At 44.3% G+C, this 16,119-nt stretch overlaps 1 protein-coding gene across 4 annotated transcripts; it reads right to left on the bottom strand.

Annotated features, from left to right (window-relative positions):
• Positions 1-2,086: 2,086 nt before the first annotated feature.
• On the bottom strand, positions 2,087-13,878 carry TMEM254 (transmembrane protein 254). Of its 4 annotated transcripts, none has more exons than XM_081074298.1 (4): positions 9,878-13,878; positions 8,261-8,364; positions 8,004-8,063; positions 2,087-3,830 (listed from the first exon to the last, which is right to left on the bottom strand). In XM_081074298.1, exons 1-4 carry the CDS (start codon positions 9,980-9,982, stop codon positions 3,710-3,712), a joined length of 390 nt encoding a protein of 129 aa, XP_080930424.1. In that variant the 5' UTR covers positions 9,983-13,878; the 3' UTR covers positions 2,087-3,709. The 4 variants fall into 4 exon arrangements, with proteins under 4 accessions (XP_080930424.1, XP_080930425.1, XP_080930426.1 ...); XM_081074299.1 differs by having other exon boundaries at positions 10,223-13,774; XM_081074300.1 differs by lacking the exon at positions 8,004-8,063.
• Between the last annotated feature and the right edge of the window lie 2,241 nt (positions 13,879-16,119).

Genomic DNA, 16,119 nt, shown 5'->3' on the forward strand with positions numbered 1-16,119 from the left:
TTGTTGATTGTAATCATTGTAGCCCAGCATTCTCCCCAGGCCATTCCAGACCCAACTCCTGGGTAAATACCACCACCTGAACTGAAGCTAAATGGACTGTGAGTCCTGCTCCTCGGGCCAGCGCTTTTCATCTATAAACCAAAATCTATCACTCTTCATCTAGGGGCCATTGGGATAAAAGTGATGCCCCAACAAGGTAAGGCTTCCAGTACACCCTGACCAAGGAGGCTGTCATCAGGGGTGTCATGTGGGGTCTCTAGTGCCGCTCCCCAAAAAAGAACACAGGGTATGGTGAGGCCCAAAAGGAACACTTACGGAGCCATAGGTAGGGGAGTCATACCATTATAATCTCGCTGCCGGCTGGGTTGGAGACACAGGAAGCAGGAGCCACACGATCTGCTGCCCACTGTGCTAACTGCAATCCGTGTTTTCTAGCTCAGCCACCATCTTCTTGCTAGCCCCCATTTTTTTTACTAGCGTAGCCACAGCAGTTATATTAGTGGCCAATGGCTCACTGGTTACAGCTGACAGCCAACTAGCCACAGCTGATGGCCGTGCAATCACAGTTGATGACCATTTACTATCTGAGCCAGCACCTTTCCTCATGAGGCCGAAGGCCTGGAAACTGCACTCCTGGCTCTGTTCCCACAGAGGCCAATGTGGTCTTCCCAGATGGATCTCAAGACCCTTTCTTCTCATCTGAGATCAGATAGGGCAAGAGTCCCATGAATCCCCCATAGGTAGGGACAACGAGCACATTCAGCAGGAAGTAGATACAGAAGAGACCTCCAGTCCCTCAACTTCCCATAGAGATTTATGGGGATCACGCCTCTCAGGGGAAAATGAAGCAGGCAGTTAGAGATAGGAATGGGGTCTCCAGACATTCCTGCACGTTCAACATTGCCCACAGAGAGCGACTGCCCAAAGACCTCCCAAAACCTACCACCCAGGCTGCTGCTAAGAGCTTTGATTAATAAGGCTCCAGGAAGGGCTGGGGCAAAGATAAAAACTTGACTGCACTTTGTTCTTTAACCTCAATGCAGGTTCTCCAACTTCTGTGTTTTCAGGCTCCCCATGTAAAGACCAGCTCTCAAACAGCAAGTTGTTTTGCTAAAGAACCTCTTTAGCAAAATGTATAACCTCTTCAATAGGAATATAGCCTCTTAAACCGAAGACTTGTTTTAAAACCGTGGCTTATGAAACATGTTTAGACTGATTGCATAGTCACAAACACGTTGAATATAGGAAAGTAGTGTTAGTTTATATATCTGGCCTGTTACTATTTAAGTAGTGAGATCATTAGTTTTTTGGTTGTTTTTCTTCCATGGGACCTTTTTTGTTCTTCCAAACTATACATGCTCTTGACATCTTTGGGGTGGGGGAAAGAGGTGGGAAACAAAACAGTTTGTTTGGCCTCCATGGTTGCTTCCACCAAAATGCCTCTGGCCTTTTCTCATCCAAACTCAACATAAAGATGTTTTTACGGTATCACCACTGTGATGCAACACGAAGCCAAGATGTCTCCATTTTTCTGTTTATTTCTTGCCTCACAGACTTCTAAACCCAAGAGCTGTGACAGAGGGGTGACACACACGATCAGTTAGAGACTGGGCTGTCTCTGTGATGTTATTTTACCTGATGGGCTGCAGTTCATGGGTCAATAAAAATGAATGACCTGCACCATTTGCTCCCTCAAGATTCCTTTTTGCTGTAAGCCATGATCATACCCCAACTGAGATTACAGGATTTTATACTTCTGGCATTTATAGAGTCAAGACGACTCCTCTCACTTGCTGCGAGACTGTATCAAATGCTGAATGAAATTTAAAGGGAAACTAGAGGACAATCCTACAATGAAAGGGGACGTTCATGTCCACCTGTAGCTCTGTGTGTGTGGAGTGGGCTGCGGGCAGCTCTATAAGCATGAGGAGTGTATGCCCCACAGCTAGGGCATTCTGCATTTATCAGTGAACAAAAAATCCTTGGCATCTAAACTGGACTAACAGTTCCATAATAGTGTCTATTTGAGAAAAGAATCAGATGTGTGGCAATATATTCAAACTGACATACAAAAACAGCATTGATTGAAGAGACAATTCATAGCATTTTATTCAAGTTAATCAATTTCATTCAATAATCGGCCATATTCTTCCTGGAACCATTAATATTATTGTCATTATTTCCCTTGGAGAGGACCATACTTTTAAAAAAATCTGGGTTGGACTTCCATGATGTTTAACTCTAAAATCTTTTTCCTTACCCAAAAGCAATCCCTTCATCAGAAGAGAAACAGAGAAAGACTGAGATTTGTAGAAATTGATCTCCACCAGAAACAATTCTAGTCCATAATCTTTCAGGATTGTGCTTTTCCTTGGGGCCTCTTTTTACCGGGAGGGGGTTGTTTCTCATAAATTTTGCTTAAGAAACTAACACGCCCTATTGCATCATGGAAGGAAAAGTTCTAGTCCCTAGTGAACAAGCAAAGCAGGTGGTTCTCCAGGAAAGGAGTCCTCATGGTTCCTAGAGGTGACAGTCATTCTACCAGGGTCAGGGGACAGTCAACGAACCTCCTGCCCCAACCAATCAGTAGTAATAAGGTATAATGAGGTAAATGGGAGAGAGAGTAACCAGCTCAATCACCCATGGGCTGGAATCCCTAGGACAGGAATGTCTGAGTTGGAGTAAGACAAAGCCGGAGGGAGGCATCTACAGAGTCTGGAGAAAGAGACCAAGAATAGGAAAGTGTGAAAAAGATACAGGTATCCCACCAGGGAACCCAAAGAAACCTGGTGCTACCATTCGTGAGCTGGCCCCTGCTTTTCTTTGAGATGAGGGTACCCTGAGTGGGTTCTGCAGTTTTCACATAAAAATTGGAATGATCCTAGAAAGTGAAATCAGAGTTTCCCTCCTTTGTTCAGTAAACACTGATAGAGCACCTGTGTGCAAGGCCACGGGCAGGTGCTAGAGGAAAAATAAAGCTGTCTGAGATGTGGTGCTGGCTTGAAGCAGCAATCCAGCAGTGGCCACCAGAGCCCTGTACACTACAGCACTTTGTCCCAGGGGCCGTGTGGAGGGAAGGACCACTCTGGCTGGTAGGATCAGGAAAGGCATTCCCCAGTCCTCTCCTCCTGGGTGTCAGCGCTTCCTTTGTGCCTGTATGTAAATGTTCAGCTCACCCCACTCCAGGCACTTGCTTATCTTCCTCGTCTTTCTCGGCAGTGTGAGAAATGGAAGTTTGAGAGGATAAGACCCTGCCTCACAGGTGCTAATAATAAATGTGGGTGGAATTGATGTGTGGTGGACGGGTCACTCCACCTGGGTCCAGAAAGGTAGAAAAAATTTTGGGAAAGGAGAGCTAAGATGATGGTGGGAAGGTTACCGTGTTTTAGTCAGAAGGTGGGAGCAAAGGTTTACCAACAAGCAAATTTAGTAGATGGCTTAAAACAGATGACAGGGACAGAGCACCAACACAGCCCAGGAAGGTAGCTGAAAGCCCTCTGCCAAATAGGTTAGTGTGAAGATTTGAAAAGCTAAAATCGTTTCCTGTTATCTACTAAAGTTCAACCAGAGCATATGATATAATGAATAACTAGAGGATCTTAATTTTCTAGAAAATAGAAAGATGGAATAAATACAGCACCCCCCCCACTCCCCCCAAAAAAGGTGAGATTGGATATCAAAGAGTAGAGAAAGCTTTTGTGTATCTTCTTTAAGTTCGTTTTTGGCGTTTTGGTCGGTAAGCAATCAAGATGGAGAGGGAGGCTATCCCAAAGAGGAAAGTCTGCAGGAACCAGAGGAGTTGAGCCCGACCATCCGTGATGCCTTTAGACCTAAAAAACGAAAAGAAAAATTTAACCACCAGAATTTGAATGTTATGTCCTCAGAAGAGTTATTGTCTTCAATTTTTTTAAAAAATCCTGCTTCTATCTACTTTCATTGAGTTTATTTTGCCATTTTCTTCCAGTTTCTTAACACGAATGGTTAATTCATTTATTTTCACTTTTTGTGTGTGCATTTAGAATGGCACACTCGTCCCTGAGAAGCAGTCTGGCTACTGCCCGGAACATTGTATTATAAAACTGTTTCTTGCGTGATTTTGATGAGCGGATAGGGTTAAAAAAGCAGTGGTATGGCTTTAGAGCAAGTGTTTTAAAGATAGACCAAAGTAAATCCCAGCATGGACAGCTGTGACCTTGGGCAAAGCACTCACTCTCTCTCAGAACGAGTTTCCTTGTCTGAAAAAATAGGAATAATAATATTTATCTCGTCAAGTTTTGAGATGATTTATAAAATAATATACACAAAATGCTTAGGAAAGGGCCTGGCATATAGTAATAATAAACACCTGTAACTCAACTGCTTAAAACAAAGCTCAAAAGAAAATGACTCAATTGAAGTGAATAGAGTTTTACAGTCTCATCTGTACATAAATAAGCCTCATGTGGATGACTTTTAACTTAAAACAAAATTTAAATACAACATAGGTAAAAACGATATACAGTTGACCCTTCAACAATGTTCAAGGGTCAATGTTCAATGTTCCAGGGGGCTACGGGCAGTGACCCTCCACACAATTGAAAATCTGCGTTTAACTTTTTGACTCCCCCAAAACTTAAGTACAGCCAAGCCCTTAGTATCTGCAAGGGATTGATTCCAGGACCCCCTGCAGATATGAAAAAAAAATCAAAGAATGCTCCAGTCCCTTATATAAAATGATGTAGAACAATGCACACAGTCAGCCCTCCACATCTGCAGATTCTCAACTGTGGACTGAAGATGCTATTTTCAATTAGCAGTTGGTTGACTCCATGGACGCAAAACCCGTGGATATGGAGGGCCGACTGTATTCACTGAAAAAAATTCGCCTATAAGTGGACCCATCAACTGTAACTTTCCACACTAACAAATTCAAGGAGAAAAATTCTACGATCATCTTAAGTAATGCATAACCATTGATAAATTTCAACATCCATACTGAATCAAGGTTCTCAGCAAACTTAGAAATAGAATGGAACTTCCTTATTCCGCTAGATGAGATCTACACAACTCGAGAAAAACACACAAGATGCAAAATGTTGAAAGCTTTCCCTTTGATCAAGAGTAAGGCAAGTATGCCTACTCTCACCACTTCTGGTAAACACGGTGCTGGAAGCACTAGCCAGTGCAATAAGAAAGACACATAATTAAAGGATACACAGAATTGAAAGGAAGAAATAAAACTGCCTTTCTTTCTAGACACAATTCTATACCTAGAAAATAAAAAAATCGACAGATGAACTATTAGAATTCACAAATGAATTTAGCAAGGCCACTGGATGTAAGGTCAATAGATAAAAATCGACTACATTCATACATTCTACCAGCAAATAAAAAAATGAGATACATATCAAAGTGGGCCAGGATGTATGAGAGATTCATGTTCACAGTGCTACTTATAATAGTAAAAATTAGACTTAAAAGCCCATCAGAAGGGAATTTGTTAAATATGTAAATAATTAAGGCACATCCATAGGACAAAATACTATGCAGTAATAAAATGAATGAGTAATCTTATAGGTACAGACATGGAAAAATAGGCATATTTTATATCTATATGTATATATAGATATATTATGGTGGCCATAAAGTTAAACATATAGTCCAATCTTATCTCTGGTTAAATGGAATTCACCAGTTCCTTTCTGCTGCTGGCATAGTGGGATTTGGGAGGTTACAAATGTACTACGTGTCTTTGTGTAGTGATCACTCACTTAAATTTATTCGTTTGTAATTCAAAAGGAATATTGATTCTGTTTTATAGTGACCAATGTTATACTGCAACATGTTAGACCATAAAGAAATGATTTCAAGGACATGATAATAGTGACCTAACCTCTACACGCCTGCTCGCCCTCTGCCCTTCAAAAACTGGATAGCAGGATATTAAATTTGAGTCATTTGGTTTTCATTAGAGGCTCCAAATGCCAGTAACAAAACAGGTGTCAAGAAGTCCAACAGTGTAAGTTGAGGGGCTGGACCACACACCTCCAAGCTGAGATTTCACTGAGAGGCTGAAGAGGACATTGGAAAGAGGTCATTTTCGTAAATGACTAATGCTGCGGCATTTCCTATCACAAGTCAAGTCCAAAGAAGAGCTTCAACAGAACCAGTTGGAGAGCTTGACATGAGTCCTCTGGAATTTGGGGGAAGGGAATCACATCTGTTTCAAAAGTTTAAAGACTGGTCTGCTTGCCTGATGGGAGAGCAAAGACACATGGCTGTATTGGGAACTGCACATGGGCTGTATTGGTTTATCCCGTGGAGGGACAAGAAAAGCTGTTATTGTGAGCCATACAGATCCTGTGGAAGAGCACTGGCATGGTGGGTGTAAAAGGGACCCCACCCCAGAGGCCTAACCGAAGGGTAGAAAAGACCTCAATAAAGGAGCTTCCCCCCACCCCAATCACTGATCCTGAGGGGAAACTGCACGTGGCATGCTGGAGGAAGCGTCCTCAGGGGAAGTGCAGAAGGGAGGTCCCTAGTGATGGGTGGTTTCCCCCAAATCCACTTCTGGAGAGAAGAGCCAACACTGGGGATGCAGCCTCCCCAGCACCCAGCTGCCTGTTCACAAGGCCAGGCTGTACCCTGTTTCCCCTAACCACTCTCACCATCCCAAGGGGCCACAAGCAGCTGCTAGTGAGTCGGGGAAAAAAGGTGGAATGAGAGAGAAGACATTAAATGTGCTCTCTTCCCCACAGCAGGCTCCAGAGTCCCCGCCGGATGAGAACAGACTTCCCGAATTAGGTTAAGTTTACAGTTTCAATGAATAGATTGGACTAGATTGGATAATAGCACAGGAAAACCTATGGAACTGCTTAAGATTTCATCCAGGGCTGGGGTGGGAGGCAGACAACAACCCACAGGGTGAATTTACCGTGTTTCCCCAAAAATAAGACCTAGCCGGACAATCAGCTCTAATATGTCTTTTGGAGCAAAAATTTATATAAGACCCGGTCTTATTTTCCTATAAGACCGGGTCTTATATTATATAAGACTGGCTTTTGTTCCAAAAGACATAGAGCTGATTGTCCAGCTAGGTCTTATTTTCGGGGAAACAGGGTACTTGGAGAGGGGTGAGAAAGAACAAAGCTGCTTTCTGCTCCTCTCCTGGAAAGTCCAGCTTGTTTAATCAACCAGAAGATAGAGTAACATACTCTATTTAAAGCACTTAGCAGTGTCTGGCATACTGTACACCCAATATACATTAATTACTTTTATTAAAACACCTTTTAGTAATAAAGTACCTTATTTTCCATTTTTAGAAGCAATGTAACAATAGAGGTGACAGTTAATCTTGACCAGAAAAAAATGCAAAGCAATTTGGCATTACGATAACCAACTCTTTCATTACACCACACTTTCTGTGTATGCCACATAAGGTACAAATGTCAAGAGACTCTTTCTAGCACTCTCGCATGGTATTCACCTACACTGGCCTCTGCGAGTAGCATCTAGTCAAGGGGTTTCTAACTTGCACTGCACCCCAGAATCATCTGTGGAGCTTGTAAAAATAACACATTCCCACTTCTAAAGCAAGGCCTACCGGATCAGGACCTGTGGGTCTGGAAACCAGCCTTGCGTATTTTGAAAAAGCTCCTCAGGCGACTCATTTGTGAAACTAGAATTGAGAATCACTGGCCTCAACTCTTTTTCAAACTAGATGTCAGCCTCCTAACCTTTTGTTCTAGTTGGGACTAGGCAGAGAATATTTTTTAAAAAAATAAGAACAATCATCTGAATTAAGTAACTAAATAACTGATTAACTAACACAAATGAAATGAATTCATTCATTAAATATTTATTGGGTACTCCTTTGGGCTAGGTTCCGTATTAGGCGTGGGGAGTCAACTCTACCCAGGGGGTGCTCTCAGCCTACAAGTGCATGAATTATTTAAATGTGGCTCCTCTCAACTTATATCAGATACCAAGAGAAAAGTGGACAAAGACCTATTAAAAACACTTACTTGCACAATACCATGGCATACAATGACTCTCCAATGTGAATCAGCCAAGCAATCCAATACCTGAAACAAAGGTCAATCTAGTTTAAGGTGATGGTTATCTGCTGATGAAATCTAACACAGAAACCTCAAAAAGAAAGGTGCTTGAATGTGAACTAGCACCAACCACTCTTAGATATATAAAGGCAAGTGCAGGCCTCCCAGGTCTACAGTGAGACGAGAGCGGCAGTGTCCACTGCCCATTCTGCAGCTGTCCTTACCCATTGTGTAGGAGGGTATGATGATGGTCCACCAAGTACTGCGTGAAGGAGCCCAGGGGCCCTAGGCTCTGATAAGGAATACTCTGAGGCCAGAAGACAACCCACTGAAAGAGAACCAGAGGCACAGAATACCTATTAGGTCACTTAAATCAGAAAATGTTTGTTTTTGAGAGAGGCTATGAAATAATCCTGATTCTATAAGAATAAGAACAGACCAAAGAAACTCTGAACTAAGTTATCTGGGCTTCCACTTTCAAGTTCTATTTTCTAAAAGCTATATCTGGCGGGAGATTTATGCTGAGGAAACTGTGGTTTTCAGACTCAATGCGCAGGTTGGACGACTTCTATTCTTAATGAATGGATTCTACCCAAAACGCTATTTTATATAAGTTATTAACAAATTTTAAGAGTTTATGTGCCCTGGCTAGCTTCTTTACTGCAGAAACTACGGCTTGAGCCAAACCCCCATTTAATTCAGAATCCCCTTCTCTTCTTTCACTTTTTCTACCTCTAAAGCTGGGACTGATCCACTGCACAAAATTGGAAAATAAGTGAGATCAGGTTCGTGAAGTGCTAATAGCAAGTACTTTTCTCAGTCTCTGTGTTGTAACCTGTGTCAGTTTAGGCTTTTCTGAGAATAATTAAGACCCAATAGGTCCAAAACTTGTTGTCCCATTCAGATCAGATCTCAGCCAAGAACAGTATTATCTCTCTCATTGTGTTGTTCCACACCTAACATTTAAATATAGCATAAAATATCACTGCATGTTCCACAACCAAGGGGAATGGGAGGGGCGGCATCTACCAACTCCACAATATCCCAATCTGGAGTCACTGAAGCTTTCCTCCCTCTATATTCTAACTAATCAGAGACGCAGAGTCACAGAACAGAAATGCACTTTTTCAGCTCAACTCTTCCATTTTATATATGGGGCAATCAGGACAAAGGCAATCAGGCCAGATTTCACAACGACCAACGACTCTGTGGACAGGACAGATACACTTCTATTTCCCAATCTCCAGGATCTCCGAGGCAACTATTTAAATAGCTTTGCCTGCGTTCAAAATGACACCAACTTAGTCCCCCTACTTGCCCGGGAGTCTTTCCCGTTACCCTTTCAACGAAGTCTGTGAGCCGGAACAGTAGCTCCTCCTCTCAGTAGAGAATCCTCTACCTTGTTGATTCCACATCTGCGCCTTAACATTTATATCCTCTCTATCCCTTCCCCATTAAGTCCTACCCATCCTTTAGGTTTATCCCCGTTTTCCAAGCAATTCTAAACATTCTGCTTCGGGAGCCCTATCCTGATTTGGAAGGCCCACAAAAGTCTGTCAGCTTGGCTGTGTCTCCTGGGTGAGCTCTACTCAGACTCGGTTAAGTCGCGGGAACCGTGGAGGGGCGAGAACCCAAGGGCACAAACACTGGAAGCAGAATCTGGCCCGCGAGGCCACCGGACTTCCGTTTACACGCGTAACCTAGGCAATCGCCAGCGGCGCACGCGCACGCACCAGCGCCAGACGTCGCCCCCCGCGCCCCGCGCCCCCCGCCCTACGAGGGCCCGGCGGGCCCACACAGACGCCCCGCCCCTGCGACGCCCCGCCCCTGCGACGCCTCACCGCGCAGTATGCCAGCGCCAGCGCGGTGACGAGCGCGGGCCGGGGTCCGGCTGTGCGGAAGTAGGCGGCAGCAGCCCCGCCGGCCTCCGACTTCGCCGCCACCATCTTGAGAGTGGACGCAGCGCAGTGGGGCGGGGAGCCGTGCCCGCCCCCACGCAGGGAGAGCCTGAGGAGCCGGTTTCTCAGGACTTGGGGCACAGGCGACAGGCGCGGGCCGACCCACGCGACCGCATCTCCCTGGGTCTCGTCCCCTCCCGCGACTCAGAGCGCGCGGGGGCTGGCGTTGCGCCTGCGCGACCCGTCCTCGCTGGGGGGCGCGAGTGCTGGCCCCCTCCCTGCCTTTACCGTGTAGTAGCCGAAGGAGAGCGTGATGACGGCGAACCAGAGCAGACTGCCCCTCCGGAAGTAGTCCTTGTCGCCGCCGGCGGACCCCATCGCCGCGGGCGCCCTTCGCGCGGAGGGGGCGGGGCCCAGGCTGCGCGTCTCGCGTTCTCCCCCCGCGGGGCGGGGGTAGGCCTCGGGTTCCCGGAGCCGAGAGCGACGCGCGCTGAGCCGTGGGCGGGACGTCGCCTTGCAAAGGACACCCCCTGCAGTGCCGCTTGCCCGGCTTTAAGATACAGGTGTCGGACTCGCGCGGAGCTTTGCGCGCTGGTCTAATAACCGCGAGCCTGGTTGTTGAACTTCAGCTGGGCCGTGCGCGGAGAAATCCTGCTCCTCCTCGTCGTGAGCCGTCGTCTCGCTCCGTGGGGCGCAGCGGTGACGACGGGCCGTGGACGCATTGCCTGGGCGTGAGCCGAGGTCTGCCAGCCGCTGTTGGCGTAGGCTTAGGCTGGGTAACCTACCCTGTCCGCGCCTTCACTTCTCCTCTCCCATCCAGCACCCTGTCCACGTGGGGCAGGGGCGGCGAAATGCTTTACCCTCTAGGCATCCCATTGCCATCCCTCTGGATGGGCAGAGAAGTCGCTCACCCCATCGTACGTGATCTCTCTCCCCTCTGCATGGGTTAATCAGCTAAACATTGAAAACAAGGAAGAAAGTACGGAAGAAGAGTTTTACAGCCCTCGACAGAGGGGAAAGAAACTTAGCAAGCTATTAAAATTAAACGCCATAGAGGGGAAAGATTGAAAATTTAACTGCATCTGAATTTAAAACTTCATTTTTATGAAAGGCACCATAAAGTTGAGGGACTTGGAAAAAGGAATTCTTCGGTATATGTAATAGACAAATGAGTAAAAGATACGGATGGAACATCCTTAAAAGAGGAAGCTCGAATGGCCAAAAAACATGGAAAGATGTTCAACCTTAATGGCAGTTTGGAATTTGCAAAATAGAGCAAAAATAAGATTTCTGTCTTGGCCTACAAGGTATCAGACACTATGAAGAACTATAAAAGCATTTGGTATTTGACACACAAGTCAATGGAAAATGATACTCCAGAAGCAGATCTTTCACACACCCAAGCATTTATTTTATGATACAGCCAACATTTCAAATGAAGGAGGAAAGAATGAACTATTTGTTAAATTATTTTAGGATGATTGGTTATCTGTTTGGAAAAAAAATATTTTGAATTCTACCCTCTACTCACACAAAAAAATAATACTGTATTATGAGGTAGAGATAATAGTCCCCCTAGGGAAGTTCTAATGACTAGCGTGGGATGGGCATGTGCTGCAGCAGCAAAAAACCCCACACTTTTCTAGGATCATGCGTGTGGGAGGAGAGCAATCTAAACAAATTTATGAAAATATGGATAGCGCTGCCTAAAAATCTTCAAATGATGATGATTGTTGCAAGAAGGAACATTGAAAATTAGTGAAGGAAGTTGAGGCTGAAAAGGCAGGTAGTGTCCTGGTCATGAATGGCATTAGGTGTCAGACTAAGGAGTTTTGATTTGCTCCCTTTGCCAACGTGAGTGTCAGTGAAGAGTTTTTCTTTTCTTTTTTAATCAGTGGAGTGAAAATGTCTGATGTATGTTGGATGGAGGTAAAATTGGAAGCAGGGAAGGCGAAAGGCTGGTAAAGTAGTATAGGAAAGGAGCAAAGGTTCGGTCACTCATTCAAATATTCAAAAATATTTCTGAGGACCCATTTAGTGTCAGGTGCACTGCTAGGACCCGGAGATACAACAGTGAATAAGACAAACGCAGTCCAGGCTTCAGGTTGGGCACAATGTAGTTCTGATGACAGGCAAATCAATAGGGATTGACTAGAGACAGTATAACCTAATGTTTAGTGCACAGACCCTTTTGACCTTAGAGTATGAGATCCTGCATTCAGGGGTTACAGACAAATGTCCTCAGTGCATTAAATGAACAAATGAATGAAAGGGGCAGAGATAATCCAGTAGGCGTGAAACTCGGCAGGAAGCAGGGTGTTCCGCCTAAAAATCTTCAAATTATGATGATGATTAGATTTTGTGCAGGATTTTAGGGCACTGATTTTTTTGTGTGTGTTTGAGAAGTGATTACTTTAGAGGTGGCATAAAGTAAAGATAAATTTAGCTATTCTTCTTACTGTTGTTACACGTTAGTGAACTAAGTGCTGTGATATGGGAGAAAAGGACTAACCGATCAGTAAAATTCAGTTTGAGAAAATACAAGTCATTGAATGAGCAATAACATAAAATCATCTCAACAAAACCAACGTGTACAAAACCAGTTTGCTAAATCATCTGTTTGCCAAAATCATCAAATCGATGGAGTGTGGCTTTAATGCTTCAGTAGGGATGTTAAATAGCGTTGTCAGACATGTTTACTTTTGGTCCTTGGGTGACTTTACTGTTTATATTTTGTGATTCCTTTAACATGTCATTTCCTGTTTTATTGACTTTTAGAATGTTTAAAGGTGTTTTAGCCAATTTCTCAGGTAGTACGTATGTTGTATTAGGATTAGAGATAGCTGTGAAAAAGAAAACCCTTATTTTACTCCCACAGATCCAGGTGTTGACTTCCAGTGCTAGTTTGGGGGCTCTCATAGGGTGCTTCAGCCATAGAGGGGACACTTAGTGGTCTTGGTTTACCCCCACTAAGCTTGTGCCTTATGACATAGGAGGCAAGCTTGTGCCTCCCAGACATTCTAATGCTTGCATGAATAATTTTACTCTTATAGAATACTGCTGCATATTGCATACAATTCAAAAGAGATCGACTTCCCATGAATAACCAATATTTCAGTGTAGGGTGTGTTTGGACTGAGTCTATGTTGTTCCAGGACTTGTGCCTGAGAAGCCGCAAGCCCAAAGAACGTACCAGGTGGCTGAGTGCGAGACATAGGTTTATTGAAACTTACAGACCGGGGAGAGTCTCTGGTGGTGGCCAGCCGGAGGGGTAGTGATCCGCATGCAGGCAGAGAAGAGTCAAGGTTATATAGGTCCAGCAAACAAAGAGCATTTCGTGGGAGAAATCATCTGGCAGGCCTTGGAGGCCTGCTCTCATGTACACAGCGTCCCAAGACGCCAGGAGACCTTGACTGTCATTTGCCTGTGGGCCAGCCAGGTCCCTACAGGAAGGGATGGAAGGAAGTGAAAATGCCTAATAGTTTTCCATTGAACATATACATCAGAGAGAAAAAGAGAGAAAAAAAGAAAAGAGTTATCATGTAGAGGAAAATGCAACATCTTTGTAAAAATAAAAAACAAGGAAAAAACGACCCAAATTTGGATATAATAGACGTGGTATTGCTAATCTCTGCATAGAACAATTATAGCACATGGAAGGGGTTTAAAAATATTTATTGCATAAATGAATGAATGAAAGAAATATTCTGTTTCAAACATCTGTATAGAAGGAAAATGTTATATTTTTGAAGTAGACAAACTGAGGACTAACCATATATGGGGGGCATTTAAGTATAACTTTTAACATCACAATGGAGAAAATGAATAAAGAAATTCATGGAGTCCAAAACGTGGAGGACATATTGCAAAATTCTTGGAGGGGTGGGAGGGACTCAGAGAAAAACACTTAAAGCAAAACAAAAACTACAAAACATCAAATTCTTAAACTCACCTGTTGTTATTGCTGCCTTTTTTTTCTTTCCCGCCTTCTTCGGCCTCCCCCCCCACTCTGGTTGAAGCCATTGTTTCTCAGTCTAGTTGTGTAGGACACAGCTCCCTGGCCCATGCTGGTATTATTATGAGCCTTGCTCCCTACCACCCTCCCCAGGGGTTGGGTCACCTTTTGTCAGTTGGCCGCTCACGGCAGCTCATAGCAGCTCTTGCCAGCTGCCAGCTGCTCATGGTGGCACAGGGTAGTCCACAGCAGCCCGCGGTGGCCTGCAGCAGCCCACGCCAACCTCTTCCTGCTCACGCCAACCTCCGGCTGCTCACGGCAGCTCATGCCAACCCAGCTCCAGAGAGAGCTGTTGTTCACAATTTTAGCTGTAGAGGGTGCAGCTCACTGGCCCATGTGGGAATTGAACTGTCCATCTTGTCCTTAGGAGCACTGCGCTCCAACTACCTGAGCCACCGGGCTGGCCCGCCTTTTTCTTTTTAACCAGATCATTTTAATCAAATTGCCGTGTTGATCAGCTTGCTTTTGACTAAATGATTTTCTTCTAAAGTCACCTGGAACTCTTCTTTGTAGCCCCTGAAGCAGACGTATGGACCAGGAGGGCAGAGAGTATCTCAGTACCTGGAAATGGCATAGCCTAATTGGAGCTAAGAGTTTACAGGAGAGCACAGTCTCAAAGGTGAAGCTAAAAGGGAAGTGGTAACCAGGTCATGAAACTCCCTGTTAGGTATTCTAGGAAGTTCTAACTTTTTCTTGCCGATGATTGTCCGGAGTTAAGCACTTCTTAAAGTTCACGTCATGTTGGTTTTCTGAGAGCAGAGGCTAAATTATACTGTTCACAACTGTTATCACAGGGCTCACTACGCATCTGGTATATACCGGGCTCTTACTGTTATGAAGTATTATTAAAATGCATAAAGGGCTTAGTCTGTATCCCTTGAAGCCAAGCTTAATATAAAGACTCTGAAGTACGAGTTTTCAAGAAAATAATAAAAGTTTGGTGACTTAGGGAGAAAGGTTAACCATAAGACTGGGCAATTTGAGGGCTGATTTGTGGACTTTTGCCAGTGACGTCTAGACAATGGAGTGGGAACAGAGGCAAGACTGACCGGAGTTGAGAAAAGAATGTAAAGCAAGGAAGTGAAGGTCTGGTAAAAATGGTTTTTGAAAACAGCTTGAAAGAGGAAGAACAAAGGTCACCACCTAGTGTGAATTAAATGTACTGAGAAAAAAACAAAACCAAAAAAGCATATCTGAATTTTGAATTACTGTGGGGGAATAAAAAGCTAGTGAAATTAGTTTAGGTTCAACCTTATTTTGGTTTACTCTGCTCCTTTCATTTCCAAACTCCAGCTCTGCAAATATTCCCCTCTCTCGACTACCTCAAAGCACCTGGTACTGCCCAAAAGACTTGTTAAGCTATCGAGGCCTCTGACCCCAAGCTGATAGCATAGGACTCTCTACACTCAACATTCATTAACGTGACCTCCTATGATTTCATCTGCCCATCAAGTCTTTTCCTCATTTGTTTTCCTTCATTTTCAAGGGTGAGGCATAATCTATGCTGGAATCAAACCAGAATTATGGGCTCTCCTGTCATCTTCACCTCAGCCATTAACTTCCCCAGTCAAAAACCTTACTTTCACCTGCTTTGTGTTCCTCTAGGCATTTTCTTCTTGGAGTTTAACCTCAGGCAAGTTAGTTAATTTCTCTGTGTTTCAGTGTCTACATCCGTATAATGAGTGTAAGTAATATATATCCACATAGGGCCACTACAAGATTTAAGTAAGGTAATATATGAATGATCTTTTCTTTGGGCCTGTCACATAAATTTGTTTACATAGAAAGGGGACATGTGGATCCCTCTGAATTCAGATGAATTCATCTGAAATAGCTGTCAAGCATGTGTTGTATTTTCCATATGTGGAGCATAAAAAACCCTTCTCCCACAAATGGGAAGGTAAAAAGTCCCACAGTTGTGAAAAAAACTCCAAAGGGTTTGTCATGCAGGGTGTCATGTGGGGTCTCTGGTCCCGCTCCCCACTTAAGAACGCAGGATATGGTGAGGCCAAAAAGGAACACCCACGGAGCCATAGATAGGGGAGTCATACCACTATGTTCTCGCGGCAGCTGGGTTGGAGACACAGGAAGCAGGAGCCACACTATCTGCAACCTGCCGTTCACTTCTCTCTGCCAACCAACCTCACTTGCTGGCTGCAATCCACCATGC

The sequence above is a fragment of the Rhinolophus hipposideros genome, assembly GCF_964194185.1.
Source record: "Rhinolophus hipposideros genome assembly, chromosome: 15".
NCBI classification, from domain to species: domain Eukaryota; kingdom Metazoa; phylum Chordata; class Mammalia; order Chiroptera; family Rhinolophidae; genus Rhinolophus; species Rhinolophus hipposideros.

Coding starts and splice junctions, on each gene's coding strand:
- TMEM254 (XM_081074298.1), bottom strand. CDS start 9,982: ATGGTGGCGGCGAAGTCGGAGGCCGGCGGGGCTGCTGCCGCCTACTTC. Junction 8,064..8,260: donor CATACCCTCCTACACAATGG/GTAAGGACAGCT, acceptor CCTTTGTTTCAG/GTATTGGATTGCTTGGCTGA. Junction 3,831..8,003: donor TATGCCATGGTATTGTGCAA/GTAAGTGTTTTT, acceptor TTCGTTTTTTAG/GTCTAAAGGCATCACGGATG.